Below are 18,029 nucleotides of genomic sequence, written 5' to 3' on the forward strand. Positions count from 1 at the left end.
ATTTTTAAAGTAGTTTTCCAGCTTCTTAAATAGACCAATTGAAATAAATTGTCATTCAATTGGTTACTGTGCCATCAAGGAAGCATGGTCCATTTCTAACAAGTTTTTGTCGATGACCATTTTCTCCATGTAATTCAATATAAATGTGCATCTTAATAAATGAATAAAATTTGAGGGGCATATAATGGAAATAGAAGAAAATAGTCATACGCATGTTTAGCAGATATGCATTCTGTTTAATTTAAGTTGTTTGTTTATTGAAGTTGGAAAAATAACATACAGGCCACCCCTCTAGAAGCGTAAGAAAGATTTTACAAGTGGGTCAAATAGAACCTAGCTCCAGAATCCCAGTCAGTTCTAGGTGATGCATGAGCATGTCTCTATCAGCTGATGTCCTCAAATTCTATTCCTCTCAGTCTCAGAAGAGTTTTCTGTGTTTTTATTTCCTTCTAGCATGACTTCTGCTCTCTTATAGAACCTCTCTTCACCTGATTTCAGTCTATATTATTGTGTTCTCTGCCTCATTCTTTTTGTAATTTTAATTCATATTTTGTAGAGTTAATAGCTAATGGACCCAACATACCATCACAAAACAGATCACTGGGCAACCTATGGAGTTGGATCCCCTAGATCAAGTTCCCACATCCGGAGAAAGTTACATTATATAATACACTGCTTCTTAACATTACTCCTTTTTCAGGGGCTGTGGTCTTGGGGAGCACCATATTTGGGATGTTATGTTCATCTTCATGAAATAGTCAAAGAAGAATGATAGCGTAAACTCCACGAGAACCAGGACTTTGTCTCTTTGCAACATACTATTAAGTCTGTTGTTCTAAGAGTAGTGCCTGGCATATTGTGAGCCTTTGAATGTTTGTTGAATATGAATATGTGAAGAAACAAATGATTAATAGATCATTTTCATTCATTTGAGAAGTGTACAGTTACTTCTGAATATTATATGTGCAAGAGATTCAACCTGCTCCAGAGCATATTCAGTGTGAAACAGTCTCAAATGTTTGATTATATGTAGAGCTAGTGAATAACTTTATGCATGGCTAATTTGAAGGAAATCTCTAACTAATCTAGAGAGCTGAGTACCTCAGTCACCTTTTCCCAGGTCAAGTAAATTGTAGAAAAATATTTTTCTACAATTAAAAATATATATTTAACTTAGTTGCTTAGAGTATAAGTAAATAATTGTAATTCAAGCACCGAATCTTTACCCACATGCAGCCATCTAGCTACCATAAATGTTGTCTTAGCAACATCTTCAAGAGAAGACACTTCAAGAGTAAATATGATGTCCAAAACATCAAATATTTATAGAAACAAACCCTTATAAATTCATGCATTTAGAAGGTCCGGGTGGTACCTTAACCAATTAAGAGGGGCAGTCTTATGAACATAATTGTTAAGATGGGCAGATAGGAGAATTATGAAAAAAAATTATGCGCTTCTCATCTCCTCCAACTGAATCCCTGTGTCACTTCTTCTCACTCTTCCCCAGAGGTTTCCTAGCACATATACCTGTGAATCTCCAGTGGATTTCCTGTAAAAGCTATACTTTATGTTTGTCAACAGTAATGCTAAATACTAAATCTTTTAGTGGCCTGCTGTTAGCAAAACTAATAAAAATGTACTGATATGCTGACTTACAGTTATAAATCATATGCCATGTATCAGTCTATTGAGTCAAACAAAAATTTGATGAGTCACACATTCTCAATCTGTACATTTCACAGGTGAAAACATAAAGGCTCAGCTCAGAAGAATGACCTACCAATAGATAAATATGGACCTATTTATTTATATAATTGGCATCATCAGGAACTGAATGCAGGCCTAAAACACCATAAAGCTGTCTCATGAGATTTCACACTTCATGAAAGTGTAACAATTACAATTTAACATGTCACTACTTCCTATGAATATTTACACTTTGAAGTAAAAGTGAAGATTGTCAATGCATAACTCAAAGTTTCTTTAGCAGTAAAAAATAAAGTATTTTGATAGCTCTTTAGGTTGTTCATTTCTGAGGAGGGTTGGCTTTCTATTTACTATAAGTGAGGTTGACTCACTCCCATTTTAATCCCATCTATGTTCAGACTACCTTTTAGTCTGTGAATGGTAAAAACAAATTGCTAACTTTTAAAAATGTAATCTATGGTTATGGTTGCTGTCTTTTTAACATGGTAGATTAATTCTGTTTAATTTTGAGTGTTCCACTATAATCTATGTTTGTTTCAAGATATATCAGACGTTTGAGCAGAGTGAATAATTCTCTTCTGCAAGACAAGGAATTTTTTTCTATACAGTAGTGGAAATCTACTAAAGTTGTATCAAGAGATGAGTTTCACTCCAGAGATAATATGAATCGAACTCAAAGCAGTGCAATCAAAAAAGAAGAAGAATTCCGTGTGAGTGGGAGGTGTGTACCAGAAAAATAAAAATGAGCAAAGCTGAAGTGCTCTTGATTCTGCTTTTATATTGCACCAACACATATTTGCTTTTGCTCTGTTTAAGAATGTGCAAATGGATTATAACAGTTTGAGAACTTAGGTATGGCATCTGTTAAAATTCACATGAATTGCAATTCCAGCATAGAAATGCTTTTGGAATTAAAGGAAGCTCTCATTTCTCATGAGACCATTCTTATTTCCAAACTCATTAGAAAAAAAAAATCTCTATTTTTTGCTATTCTATACCCTTTCTCATTCTTTTTTGTAGTAAAACATTAAATGGTACAGTTGGGTATTCTCATAAGGATAGTTTAATTAGTACATCAACTGAAGTCTTTAGGACAGGATTTGAACACAAATGTTTGTTCAATTTCCCTTTGCAATGTTACGTGGTATGTTACAGCATGCGCAGAAGGTGTACAGACTGTGTGGTCTGAAATCCAGGGTTCATAAGAGGGAATCATGGAAGATGATGCCAGGCAGGTAACAAGGGCCTAACACATTGGACAAAGTTATATTAAAGTGCTTAACTTAGTTGCACTAGGTTAATAAAAATGTTATTTATTTCGCTTGTACAAATATATAATGTATATAATACATAAAATATATATTACATAATATATAAAATAGATAAATATATATTAATATAATATATAAAACATTATATACAATACATAAAATATACAATGCATAAATTTTATATATAATAGATAATACATAAAAATATATGCATAAAATATATATATTTGAACTCATCGACTATAATTAATGCCACACAACTATCCCAGAATAAATCAGAGTTGCAAAGTAGATACAAAAATGTGCAGCGGTTAATCACTTGGACTTGGGAACAAATAAATATGGCCCTGAATCCTAGTTTTATAACTATGTGACTTTGTGCAAAATATTTAATTTTACTGAGTCTTGGTTTCCTTTTCTGTAAAAGGCAAATAGTTAAAAATGCAGCAACAGCAACAACAATAATATTAATCACTAACATTTTATTCATTTTATGAGAGCTTGCTTTACCCTCAGAAATATTTTAATGTATCTATTTGCATTCCTGCATTTAATCTATATTGTCAATTATCCAAGAAATCAGACAGTATTGTTACCCTCATTTTATGGAGCAGGAAACTAAGGCAAAAAGAAGTTAAGACACAGAGCTGAGCTTGTATAGATTTGAGCTAAGTAGTCCTATTGCAGAAAACGGACTGCTGCTGTAAGTTGGGTTGGAAAGACCATTGTTGCTTTGCTGACATCCGGCAGCTGGTGCTGACTATCACCTCCTGTGCCTGGGTTCTTCTCCACCATGGCCCCTCAACCTGCACTAGGATAGAACAGATTCCTTTTGTGGCAGTCTCCAGGCAGATTTCCATTAGAGCAAAAGCAGATGCTGTAAGGTCTCTCTTTTTCTTCTTTTCTTTTAGAATTGGGGTACATGTGCAGGATTGTTATAAATTGTGTGTCGTGGGGGTTTGTTACACAGATTATTTCATTACACAGCTAGTAAGCATAGTAACCAACAGGTCATTTTTTAATCCTCATCCTCCTCCCACCCTCCAACCTCAATTAGGTCCCAGTATTTACTGTTCCCTTCTTTGTGTCCATGTGTGCTCAATGTTTAGCTCTCACTTATAAGTGAGAACATGCTGTATTTCATTTTCTATTTCTGCATCATTTTTCTAAGGACAATAGCTTCCAGCTCCATCCAAGTTGTTGCGAAGGGCATTTTCTCTCTTTTTTATGGCTGCATAGTATTCTATGGTGTATGTGTACCATGTTTTCTTTATCCAGCCTACCACTGATGGACATTTAGGTTGATTCCACTTATTCACTATTGTGAATAGTGCTGTGATTAAGATACGCATGCATGTGTCTTTATGGTAGAACAATTTGTATTCTTTTGGGTATATACTCAGTCATGAGGTTTCTGAGTCAAATGGTAACTGTTTTAAGTTGTTTGAGAAATTGTCAACTGCTTTCCACAATGGCTGAACTTATTTACATTCTCATCAGTAAGCATTCTCTTTTCTCTGCAACCTCACCAGCATCTGTTATTTTTTGACTTTTTAATAAGTTCTCTTAAGATCCAACCTCAAAAATCAGATGCATTGCTTTCACTGCATTCTATTGGTCAAACAAACAATATGGCTAACTCAGATTCAAGTGGTGTTGAAAGAGACTCTATCTCTTCATGGGAGAATCTCCAAGCAACACATAAATGAACATTTGGGATGACGGGAACTATTACAATCACCTTTGCAAACATTACCATAAACCTTTCAGGGGCACATGTTATCCTGGTCAATGGCCACACTCACAGTCCTAGACAATAACGTTGAAGAAATTATCAACATTCAGTTATCACAAAATCCATATTTGTTAATTAAAAACTAAATTTTCTATGGTAGACTACGTATTCATTTGTAAGAAGTGTATTGGAGGGAGGTTGTACTAACATGGATTCAAGATTCTCTAGTTTACTTTCATTTAACCAGAAAATTAAATAAAGCATCATTTTTGCAAATATTATGTAATATTCCTCTGTATATAAATGTTTTAATATTTCCTGTCAATGACAAAATTAGGTATTTGACTTTTGTTGTTCTAAAAATGCAGAATCTCATGAATTCTGAAACATCTGTTCAGGTAGGAAAATAATGATATTCATAGGATGGATTAAATAAAATTATATGTCAGACAAAGTAGCACTTTCTAGCATCACAGTTATTTCGATTTAAGTTCTAGCAAAAGAATTCATTTTCTGTTAATTCCATCAGGTTTTTCAATAGCTTATTAGAAAGCCAGAAGTAAATTTCATAAACAAGAATTAAAAATCCTAGAGGCATTGTATATTGTGCGTATGGATATATAATATCTTATGTACATATTTTTGCCTATGAAAGGATGTTAAGGTCAGATTCCAAATGTTAGTCTTCAAAGAGTTTTCCTTAAAATTACTCATTTAATAAATATCCAAATCAGTAATATTCAAACTCAAAAGCTAGAATACTTGGCTTATGGCTTATGGTTTATGACTATGGTTAGTTTATGAAAATATGTATAAATCTCTGAAGTCTCCTTTTCAGATTACTTTTTCAGGAAGTGTCTGGATGAACATCAATTCCTGTCATCGGTGGGCCCAAACTGTCTCATAACATCTTTCTGTAGTAAATTAGACTTAGAATGCAAAATAAGGCTTTTTCACATTAAGGAAAATTCTGCATGCATGAAGAACCCAGAGCAATCCTGAGAGTGGTTTTCACCAGTCACAAGCTGAGCTATCACCACCCTTTAGTTCTCAAACTAAACATATTGTTATTTTGGTATCATATTCGTGTAATCAATAGTATTATACAGCACATTTGAGATGAACAAGAACTTAAATCTCAATTGCAATTTTCTATCACCCAAATTGGATTCAGCCGATTTGATATATAAAGATACATCTTTCTCAACATGTCAAATGTGTAGCTTTCCTTTTATACAGACACAGCCCAAGCCTCTGCTTGAAAAACTGACTCGTCACATTCTGGAGGGTGGAATATGTAATATTGAAGGCAGGGACACCTTTGATACTCCAGCTAGTGACTCCAGTGTATAAGAGGGGAAAATTAGATACGTGACCAAGGGACCATCTTGTTTGTCTAATTAAGCATTAAGCACCTATCAGTTTGCTGATACTGTACTGTTCTTTTTGTTAATTATAGCGGCTGTGTTCTTCCTCTCTCTCAAACTTGCTCAAAACTTGTACAATTTTCCCATTGCTCTTAGACTCAACTCCATACTCTTCAAATCATTGTCCTGCGTTATGTAAAATTAACATCATTCACTACAGATTTTTCTGCAAATGCTGTCAGATCCAGCCACGTATGGCCCTCTGGGCATGGCCTTGCAAATGCACATCTAGGTCTTTTTCCCCATCATTTTACTCCTGTACTGAAAATTCTAACACTAGTCATCATTCATCTTTGCCAAATGAGGACTTTGAGTTCTACTTGAATCAGAACTTCTCACACTCATCTGATATCTAATACATTCTCCAAACCCTTTTAGAATTAAGTATTTATTTAATTTTATAGCATTTGAATTATTTGTATTTTATTTATCTTTCTAAGTTTTCTTACTATCTGGTCAGCATGATCATGAATTTATGGGCATGGTTATGTCTAATATCTGAATATCTGTTTGCCACTCAACACAGTGTTTCAATTCATCTATCCATCTATGTATGTATCTATCTTTCTCTTGTATAGTTACTAAAAGAATTTCATGCCTGCTAGTAGCCTGCTTTACACCTTGGTGCCCAATTTAAATAAACAGTGTTAATGTTATTTGCATAAAACAGTTTGCTTTATTTTTGCTTGTTAATTTATTCATCCAATTAAAGAATTATTAGACTGTTCTAATAAGTAGCTGTTCTAATTAATGATGGAAAGAGTGGAAGGAAATCATGGCTAAAGATCTTTTCATTGATCATGGCATTAGGGACACAATAAATTCATTTTTACAAAATTATTTTCAAGCCACATATATCTTTATACATCAAATCTGCTGAATCCAATTTGGGCGATAGAAAAGTAATTGCAATGGGATTTAAGTTCTTGTTCATCTCTAATGTGCTATAATACTATTGATACACCAATATGATACCAAAGTAACAATATGTGGAAGGCTTCTAAGGAGTGGGAAATTCTCTTTCATAAGCCATAAAAAGAAATGCATCAGTGCCAATGCAGGTACGAGAGATAGGTGTAGAGCTTCTCAGAGGAAGTAAAAACAGTAAAAACAAAAGAAAACGATCCATAGTGTTTACTCCACCATGCTGTTTATTTACCATTCATTCTAGGTGAATATCATATCAGTGAATTGCTTGTATATTGCTTGAGGGTCTACAATGTGTCCAATGCTGTGAAGATGGCATTTTATGTGAGATAGTGATGGCATTTTTGTAATAATCTGGTTATAATATATTCTAAAATCAGAACCATAACTTAAACATGCATAACCATCTGGCTGGAGTAGAAAATCAGAAAGTATTAAGAACTGTGTGAGCTGGGAGCTAAATGTCTCACTTAAAAACACACAAAAATACTTCTCTAATCCAGCAAAACAAATTTACAGGACTGATTATGATGTAGTTCTGCAGTTTGTGTCCCCCATATTAATACATTTTTACTTGACCTCACTGATGTAAAAGAGATTCTATGGTGATGTTGATTAAAGTTATAATTGCAGTCATGGCCTCCAGCTGACATGGGAATCATAACCATAGTTTTGGAAGCAGTTGGGATGAAAAAAGTAAGTAATTACTTGTGATCCAGGCTATAGCAGTTATCTATTGCTGTGTAATAAATTATCCCAAAATTCAGCAACTTAAAACAACAAGTGTCTATTATCTCATACAGTTTCAGAGGATCAGGAATCTAGAAGTAGCTTAGCTGAGAGGTTCTGGCTTAGGGTGTTTCATGAAAGTTACCATCAAGCTGTAAGCCAGGTCTGTAGTCATCTTAGTCCATCAACTCACTCACATGATTGTTAGCAAACCTCAGTTCCCTGCTGGTCATTGGACTAAACATCAGTTTCTTGCTATGTGAGACTCTCCACAGGCTGCAAGAGATTTCTCACAATATGGTAGCTGTCTTCCCCAGGGCAAATGATCAAAAAGGGAGAGAATGAGAGCAGAAAGAAAATCCCAATGTCTTTTATAACCGAGTCTCAGAATCACATCATCATTTCAACCCTCTTCTCAATAGAATCTTAGTCCACAATCAAGAAGAAGGAAATTAAGATCCACTTCTTGAAGGAGGGAGTAGCAATATATTTATGGAAATATTTTAAAACCACCACACATGTTCTGCTATTTTTTGATCTAGATATTTGATGTTGGAAAAGTATTTTAAACTCTCAAACATTAGAGTGTGTTTGTTGCTGTTATTGTTTTAACTGAGAAAAATGAATGATCAGCCTAACTTCACAACACTGATTGGAGGATAAATGGAGGCAATGTTTGTGTAAGCCACTTGCAAAGTGCCATGGGAATAAATATATCCTTTTAACATCTGTAGTTGGGTTCAGAATATTATACTCAAGGCAAGTACATTATTCTACAAAATATGATATGAAAATGCCTTACATTAAGAAGTAACAACTAGTGGTGCACATGGATGAGCATTACTGTCTATAAATAATAGCTATAGCTCCGTTTTTTATTTTTTTTAATTTGTTTTACTTTAGGTTTTGGGGTACATGTGCTGGTCATGTAGGGTTGTTGCATAGGTGCATACATAACCAGGTGGTTTGCTGCCTCTATTCCCCCTTCATCTATATCCAGCATTTCTCCCCCTTTCATCCCTCCCAACCCTCTACTGTCCCTCCCCTAATCCCCCACCTCAACCGCCCCCAGTATGTGATGATCCTCTCCCTGAGTCCACGTGTTCTCATTGTTCAACACCCACCAATGAGTGAAAATATGCAGTATTTGGTTTTCTGTTCTTGTGTCAGTTTGCTGAGAATGATGGTTTCCAGTTTCATCCAAGTCCCTACAAAGGACACAAACTCATCATCTTTTATGGCTGGGTAGTATTCCATGGTACATATGTGCCACATTTTCTTTGTCCAGCCTATCATTGATGGACATTTGGGTTGGTTCCAGGTCTTTGCTATTGTACACAGGGCTGCAATGAACATACATGTGCATGTGTCTTTGTAATAGAATGATTTATAGTCCTTTGGTTATATACCCAGTAATGGGATTGCTGTAAATGGAATTTCTATTTCTAGATCCTTGAGAAATCACCACACTGTCTTCCACAATGGTTGAACTAATTTACACTCCCACCAACAGTGTAAGAGTGTTCCTATTTCTCCACATCCTCTCCAGCATCTGTTGTCTCCAGATTTTTTAATGATTGCCATTCTAACTGGTGTGAGATGGTGCCTCAATGTGGTTTTGATTTGCATTTCTCTAATGACCAGTGATGACGAGCATTTTTTCATATGTTTGTTAGCATCATATATGTCTTCTTTTGAGAAGTGTCTGTTCATATCCTTTGCCCACTTTTGAATGGGTTTGTTTTTTTCTTGTAAATCAGTTTCAGTTCTTTGTAGATTCTGGATATTAGCCCTTTGTCAGATGGGTAGATTGCAAATTTTTTTTCCTATTCTGTTTGTTCCTGGTTTGCTCCAATGAGTGTTTCTTTTGCTGTACAGAAGCTCTGAAGTTTAATTAGATCCCATTTATCTATCTCGGCTTTTATTGTCATTGCTTTTGGAGTTATTTCTTGTCCTCTGCTAACTTTTGAGGTTTTTTTTGATCTTCCTCCTCTAGCTCTTTCAATTTTGATGATAGAGTGTCGATTTTGGATCTCTCCTTGTTTCTCATGTGGGCATTTATTGTTATAAATTTCCCTCTCAATACTGCTTTAAAGGTGTCCCAGAGATTCTGGTAAGATGTGTCTTCATTCTGATTGGTTTCAAAGAATATCTTTATTTCTGCTTTCATTTCATTGTTTATCCAGTTGACACTCAGAAACAAGATGCTCAGTTTCCAAGTAGTTGTGTGGATTTGAGTGAGTTTCTTAATCCTGAGTTCTAATCTGATTGTGCTGTGGTCTGCTAGACTGTTTGTTATGATTTCCATTCTTTTGCATTTGTTGAGGAGTGATTTGCTTCCACTTAGGTGGTCAATTTTAGAGTAAGTGTGATGCGGTGCTGAGAAGAATGTATATTCTGTGGATTTGAGGTAGAGCATTCTGTATATGTCTATTAGTTCTGCTTGGTCCAGCTCTGCATTCAAGTCTTGGATGTCCTTGTTAATTTTCTGTTTCATTGATCTGTCTAATATTGACAGTGGAGTGTTTAAGTCTCCCACTATTATTATGTGGGAGTCTAGGTCTCTTTGTAGTTCATTAAGAACTTGCTTTTTGTATCTGGGTGCTCCTGTGTTGGGTGCGTATATATTCAGGACAGTTAGCTCTTCTTGTTGGATTGATCCTTTTACCATTATGTAATGCCCTTCTTTGTCTCTTTTGATCTTTGTTGATTTGAAGTCCGTTTTATCAGAGACTAGGATTGTAATCCCTGCTTTTTTGTTGTTCTCCATTTGCTTGGTAAATCTTCTTCCATCCATTTATTTTGAGTCTATGTGTGTCTTTGTATGTGAGATGGGTTTCCTGAATACAGCACACCAATGGGTCTTGACTTTTTATCCAGTTTGCCACTCTGTGTCTTTTGATTGGAGTCTTTAGGCAGTTTACATTCAATGTTAATATTGTTATGTGTGAATTTCCATTTTATTACTGGCTGGTTTTCTTGCCCGTTAGTTGACTCAGTTTCTTCATTACATTTTTGGTCTTTGCCATTTGGTGTGCTTTTGCAGTGGCTGGTACTTTTTCCTTTCTGTGTTTAGTGTTTCTTTCAGGAGCTCTTGTAAAGCAGTTCTGGTGGTGATGAAATCTCTCAGTAATTGCTTGTTCTTAAAGGATTTTATTTCTCCCTCACTTATGAAGCTTAGTTTGGCTGGATATGAGATTCTGGGTTGAATGTCATTTTCTTTAAGGATGTTGAATACTGGCCCCCACTCTTTTCTGGCTTGTAGGGTTTCTGCTGAGCGATCCACTGTGAGTCTGATGGGCTTCCCTCTGTGGGTGACCTGACCTTTCTCTCTGGCTGCCCTTTGCATTTTTTCCCTTCATTTCAACATTGGTGAATCTGACGATTATATGTCTTGGGGTTGCTCTTCTTGAGGAATATCTTTGTGGAGTTCTCTGTATTTCTTGGATTTGAATGTTGGACTTCCTTGCTAGGCTGGGGAGGTTCTCCGGATAATATCCTGGAGTATGTTTCCAGCTTGGAATGATTCTCCCTGTCATATTCAGGTACACCTATCAAGCGTAGATTAGGTCATTTCACATGATCCCATATTTCTTGGAGGATTTGTTCATTTCTTTTCACTCTTTTTTTCTCTTGTCTTGCCTTCTCTTTTTATTTCATTGAGTTGATCTTCAATCTCTGATATCCTTTCTTCTGCTTGATTGATTGGCTATTAAAACTTGTGTTTACTTCACATAGTTCTTGTGCTGTATTTTTCAACTTCATCAAGTCGTTTATTTTCTTCTCTAAGCTGGTTATTTCAGTTAGCATTTCTCCTAACCCTTTTTCGAGGTTTTTAGTTTCTTTGCATTGGGTTATAATGTGTTCCTTTAGCTCAGAAGTTTGTTATTATCCACCTTCTGAAGCCTGTTTCTGTCAATTTGTCACACTCTTTCTCAGTCATTCTGTGTTCCCATGTTGTTGAGGAGTTGTGATCCCTTGAAGGAGATGAGGTGTTCTGGTCTTTGATGGTTTCATCTTTTTTGTGCTGTTTTTTTCCCATCTTCGTGGATTTACCTGTCTGTGATCTCAGGGAGCTGCTTGATGAGGTCACTTTTCTGCCTGTCGAGGCGCTCGTGGGTTTCCAGGTACTCCTTCAGGTTACTAGGTAAGCTTCCTGTGTCATTTTTGTTTACACTGGGAGTTTAGGCCCGCATCTTCCGCTGGAGGTGCTGCTGGGTGGTCAAGAACACCATCCTGTTGCTGCATAGGCTTCCTGTATTTTTTGTTAAAACATGAAGCCTAGTCCCGCCTCTTTAATGGTGGGTTGCACCTTTCCTCTGCAGAGCTGGATCAGTGCTCAGACTGAGGCACTGGCTGCATAAACCACTAGAGTTAGTGCTTCAGCCCTCTGGGATTTGTGGGGGATGGTAGAGACCCACCCTGCCACACCATCTGTCTCCCCTCTTTCAACTCCCTCTCTCTCCAGTCATGGGGAAGGGGCCCACCTAGCTGCTCCATCTGTCTTCTGGCTTTCAGTTCCTTCTCTCTCCATGCAGTGGGAGGGGGCAATAGGTCAGTCTGCAGGCTCTCCCGGTTGACTTATAGGCTTATGCGTTTGCTTAGATCTGTGCAACAATCTGGGACACTGTCTTGGATTATTATTCAACTCTGGGCTTGTAATTTCTGGCGTTTGACTGGCAAAGATCCCCTGTTCTGTGGCTTGCTGAGGCTTTGGGGAAAGCGCTGTATCTGGACTGGGGTGGCAGAGGTGAAGCCTCCGACTCATGGGTCAGATGCACTTTCTGGATGAAGCAGCACGCCTCCCCGCCTCGGTTTGCCCTGTCTGGGCTTTGCTCACCATCCAGCCAGACCCGTTGAAATGCACCTGGTGCCTCGGTTGGAGCTAGGAGATCTCTCAATTTCTGAGTCTCTCTCATTGGTGTTATGCACCAGAGTTGTGTCTATTCGGCCATCCTGTTTCCTCTCCAGTTGTGTATTTTCAAACCAAAGCAATGCCAAGTTTTATCAATTTTACTTTTCTTTCTTTCTCTTTCTTTCTCTTTCTCCCTTTCTTTCTTTTCTTTTCTTGTCTTTTCTTTTCTTTTCTCTTTCTTTTTTGACAGGGTTTCACTCTGTCACCCAGGCTGGAGTGCAGTGGTGAGATCACAGCTCACTGCAGCCTCAAACTCCTGGGGTTCAAACAGTCATCCACTCTCAGCCTCCCTAGTAGCTGGGGCTACAGGCATGGGCCCTCACACCTGGATAATTTTTTTTTTTTTTTTTTTTGTATTTTTTTGTAGAGACAGGGTTTTGCATGTTGTCCAGGCTGGTTTTGAACTCCTGGTCTAAAGCTATCCTCTTGCCTCAGCTTCAAAGTGCCAGGACTATGGGCTTGAGACACAGCACCCAGCCTAATTTTATCTCTTTCATATCTATACTTCTTTCCATCTCTATACAACTCTAAGCCATTTATCATCTCTTGCCTGGACTGCTGCAGTAGTCCTTAACTAGTTTCTATTTAACAACTCTTGCTTCTGTAAAGGCACTTACCATTTTGTAGCCATTATGGTTAATTTGAATATTCCTTATACGAGAATGTAGACAAATAGGCTGATTCTTACTAGCTTTGAAGTGTTTTTTTTTTTTATGTTGGTATATATTTGTTCTCTTTCTCACCCAATTTTCAGCATTCCTTCTCTAGTCTGAAGTAATAGTGATATTTTTGAAAATTATTTACCAATGACAGGAACATTAAGCTCTTTTCATCCTTAATCTCCAAATATGCTTAAATATTTCTGTCCTGAGATAAATGTTTATCCCAGAAACTTAGCTGCAACCGTGAGGCTCCTTTATCCTCACTTTCTATGTGTAATTCACCAATCAACGTCATTGCTTCTGCCTCCTAAAATGTTTCTAATCTATTCATTTTTCATTTCTTTTTCTTTATTTCTGTCATTGCCAGTATACATTTTCCACTTAAATAATCAGATGGTCTTCTAACTGATCTTCCTGCTTCCACTTTGACACTTTCTAACTTATTCTCTCTATTGAAAGAGGAGTAATCTTTTAATGTCAAAATTTGCTGCTTCTTAAAACCACAGAATGAAGTTCAGAACATAGTTACTAGGGTCTGAAATGAAAAGGTCTCTACCTATATTTCTAGCTATTCTTTCATCCTAATATGTGACAAGCTCTTTTATGCCTGAGGAATTCTTGTATAAGCTTTCTGTCTGACTTCACCCGTGTTCTGCTTTTCCCACTTTTGCTCCATTTGCACTTATTTATTCTTCCTTTCTCTGCTTCTGCATGACTTTCTCAAATAACCTTTAAATTAAGTCCCACGGTTATAATATCTGTAAATCTTACCTTTACATTATTACAGATGCAATTTAAAAGTATGTGTTTAAAAGTAAGATGTTACTATATAGTGCCAATTTCTACTCACTAGAATATCAGCCCCACGAAGTCAGGGACTACATCTATTGTTTCACTGCTATTGTTCACAGTTGTTCTAGTGCCTGGCACATGTTAGGTGCCCAGAATACATTTGTTGAATTAATGAATTACATAGGCTTTCGACTACTCATGTTAACTTCCTTGACTCAGGAAGTATTTATATGGTTAGTGACATCATGGTACTGATTAGTTTCACCTAGGAAGAATGAGATTGCTCAACTCCATGGGCTCAGACCAGAGTGAGTTTGCACAGCCAAGTGGAACAAGTACTTGAGGCAAGAAGGAAGAGAGAGTGCAGAAATGCAGTTTGCCTACTTAATGTTTTAAGTTGAAATAGCTCTGGACATGTGCAATTTAGGATGTGACTGCCAAATAACTGACTTTGAACCAATTCATAATTTTAGATCAGACTACACCTATCTGCTGATAATCTTCAGTACTTTATGTTAAAAAATTGCAGATTTGAAAGCTAGTCTTAGAATGTGTTTCTAGATCCAGCTTCTCATATTTATAATGGCTCTCTCTTTATGATCTCTCAATACATATGACCTAAAATTAGTATTGAATATAAGCTTTGAGCTTTTACTAGTGTAGCATGGATTATAGCAGACTAAAGTATTGCTTTTATTTGATGATTATGATTGACTCAAACTAAAAAGGAATAAATGTAATGAGGGTTTTTAAAAACTTATCTATAATATCTTCTAATACTAATTACCAAGGAAAACAATGGACAACATACAAGTAAATATGTGCCCAGAGAATGAAAGAAATTATCCTGGTTGTGTTTTAAAGAGACATATTTTAATTTTAAAATGTATCCACTCAATATTCATAACAGTAAAATGTACCATCAGTTAAACAAACCTTTGATAATTTTCTTTCATGTACAGCAATCATTACTGAATTTAGGAATATAAAGAAAATATAATAAAGTGAAGCCCACAATGAGTTATATACCTAATGTTGAAGACACACACACACACACACACACACACACACACACACAGAGAGAGAGAGAGAGAGAGAGAGAGAAAGAATCTTAATGTAATGTTTGAAGTTCTCTACTTCCTGGTGAATAAGTCCTGAGAAAAACGAATGATTACTCTTGGGAAAGTCTGAGAAGATAAACCTCTCTTCAGCTATTATACATTATTAGGATTATACAAAGTAGAGATGGGAAAAAGGTATTTTAAGGAGAAAATTAAAAAAAAAAAAAAAAAACCTGACAGTCTAGAAGTTCATGCTTTTTTGGAGAATGGAAAGTTTCCTGTTATGATTAGGTTTTATGGCTTATAGAATGAATGAAGAAAAATAAAAAGCCTTCCCTGATGACTTTAGGTAGTCAGATATTTTCTCCTCTGTGATTTCATAGAAACTGTATATGGACTTTCATTGAATTTATTATAGAAGATGAATAATTTTTTATATATGCCTCTCCCATTAAGCTCACTTTATGGATCTTTGCCATTAATAAAATATCAGATATAGTATTTAAAGCATAGTTTTAATCGAAAATTTGCAAAAATTAGGTTGGAAAAATGTTCAGAATGGTCTGCCTTTTATGCCTAGTTAAGAAGTTTGGAATTATGTTACTTTCACTTTAAAAATTAGGAGATGGGCCAGGCGCGGTGGCTCATGCCTGTAATCCCAGCACTTTGGGAGGCCGAGGCGGGTGGATCATGAGGTCAAGAGATCGAGACCATCCTGGTCAACATGGTGAAACCCCGTCTCTACTAATACAAAAAATTAGCTGGGCATGGTGGCACATGCCTGTAATCCCAGCTACTCAGGAGGCTGAGGCAGGAGAATTGCCTGAACCCAGGAGGCGGAGGTTGCGGTGAGCCGAGGTCGCGCCATTGCACTCCAGCCTGGGTAACAAGAGCGAAACTCTGTCTCAAAAAAAAAAAAAATTAGGAGATTTCTCATCATAATTGAAATTTCTAGCTTCTTCTTGAAATGGAAATATCCAGCAATCTTGAATCTGTAACTCATATGGTAATATTCAACTGAAGTCTACTGGCAGCTGTCATCATTCAGAGAGCATTCTCTGTACCTGGCCATAATCCCACTTATCCCTCTTGCCCTATATCCAGCCAATTTCACTCATTTATATTATCTATTTGACTTGTGAGCTTACATTTTTCACAGAGCATTCTCTGCACCTGGCCACAACCCCCCACCTACCATCTTGCTTTATGCTAAGCTTGTTTCACTAATTTATGTTACCTATTTGGCTCTTGAGGTTACATTTTTCACAGAGCATTCTCTGCACCTGGCCACAATCCCCACCTAACCCTTTTGCCTTATACCCAGCCTGTTTCACTCATTTATGTTACCTATTTAGCTCTTGAGCTTACTTTTTTCAGAGCATTGTCTGCACCTGGCCAAAATCCCCATCTATTCCTCATGCCTTATACCCAGTCTGTTTCACTCATTTATGCTACCTATTTGGCTCTTTACCTTACTTTATTTTCACTCTGCTGCAGAACAGGGAACTAACAGTAAATAGCACATTATCAGTTACATGTTTTTAAAATATATTTTGGCAGCCATGTAAACTATTTAATTGTTGAAATAGCTCAGGTTGTAGAATATTATGTGTCTAGCAATATCTGAAAATAACTTTATGTGCTTGTTAAAAGAAATATATATATATTATTTTTCTATAATGGGGTTCTTGGAAGCAAAACATTATTTTATTAAAAAATTAATAAATTTGGTCCCAAACAGAAGGCAAACTTACGTTGTTCCAGTATAGCTAATATAATCAATACAGACTTCATTGTAAAACATAGAAGTCTGATTTGCTAAAAAAAAATCTGAGCTCATGAGGCAATAAAATCATTCTCCAGAAAACAGGAGAGATGGAATATACCAACATGTATTTACAAGGCAAACTAGTGTTTATGATGCATTGCAGATGATCCTTGAATGTGCAATGTATATTACATTTTGCCTCCTTCATGAATTTGGAATATTTTTGGCATACTGTTTTATACAGTATTCTCTGAATGCAGAAATCCCACAATACAAGCTAAGTAAGAAAGATGATTGTTTACCACTCCCTTTTCCAGAGGTATTTTTATCATGTCTTAGCAGCAGATATTTATACATCTAATCCTTTCTCTAAATTTTAGAGCTCTGTGAACAAGTCTGATTTTTTTTCTTTCCATAACAACCACCTCTGTTTGAAATGAAGTGAGGTGTGTTTGCAGTGCCAAAATTAAATATTCAGTTTTGTCAAGTACTATAATCTGTGCTACAGAATGGATAGATGGGAAAATGCTGAAATCACAGGTTTTCCTTATTATCATGTTATGAGAAATGTTGACAAACATGGAAGAAGTGAGAGATGGCAGGAGCAGGTTAGGAACTGGTAGCTGCAGAAAGACCAGACAAAACTGTCAGCTTATCTCTCCTGACATCTGTGCTTATATATAAAGGAAGGTATTACATCTCTCCTAATTTTTTTAACATCGCCTGCATAATTCAAATAGAAGCCTTGATGAGAATATACCTGCTTTTTAAAAATTTATGGGAAAAAGAGCATCTTTGCATTTCTGCTGAATAAAATGACAGGATTGGCTCCAGGTTTCTATTCCCAGTAAGAGCCTTCAGGTTCGTCTGTGACAGAACTCTCGACATAGGTTATTTTTACCTGGCATGGCTGTGCTGTTACTGATGCTGCTGCTCTCTATGGCTGAGATAACTTCTCCTGTGGGTGTCTCGGACAGAACGAAAGCTGGGTCAAGGTGGAAAGGTGAAAAGAATCGTGAGTAACCAGGGTTT

The 18,029-nt window shown here is 36.4% G+C and overlaps 1 protein-coding gene across 3 annotated transcripts in view; it reads left to right on the forward strand.

Annotated features, from left to right (window-relative positions):
• Positions 1 to 18,029, forward strand: part of ROBO1 (roundabout guidance receptor 1) — a 1,127,367-nt gene that overhangs the window by 313,219 nt on the left and 796,119 nt on the right. Inside the window, exon 1 of one of the 3 annotated variants that reach the window (XM_064380019.1) lies at positions 17,889 to 18,012. The exons of the other annotated variants lie outside the window; for them this stretch is intronic. Within the exon in view, the coding sequence (XP_064236089.1) occupies positions 17,904 to 18,012 (109 nt within the window). The 5' untranslated portion in view covers positions 17,889 to 17,903. Of the gene's footprint in view, positions 1 to 17,888; positions 18,013 to 18,029 lie in introns of those variants that run through there. 3 annotated transcript variants of the gene reach the window in all.

Source organism: Aotus nancymaae, unplaced genomic scaffold, assembly GCF_030222135.1.
Source record: "Aotus nancymaae isolate 86718 unplaced genomic scaffold, 86718_ANA_hifiasm-v0.15.2.pri h1tg000022l_1, whole genome shotgun sequence".
In the NCBI taxonomy this organism is placed as follows: Eukaryota; Metazoa; Chordata; class Mammalia; order Primates; family Aotidae; genus Aotus; species Aotus nancymaae.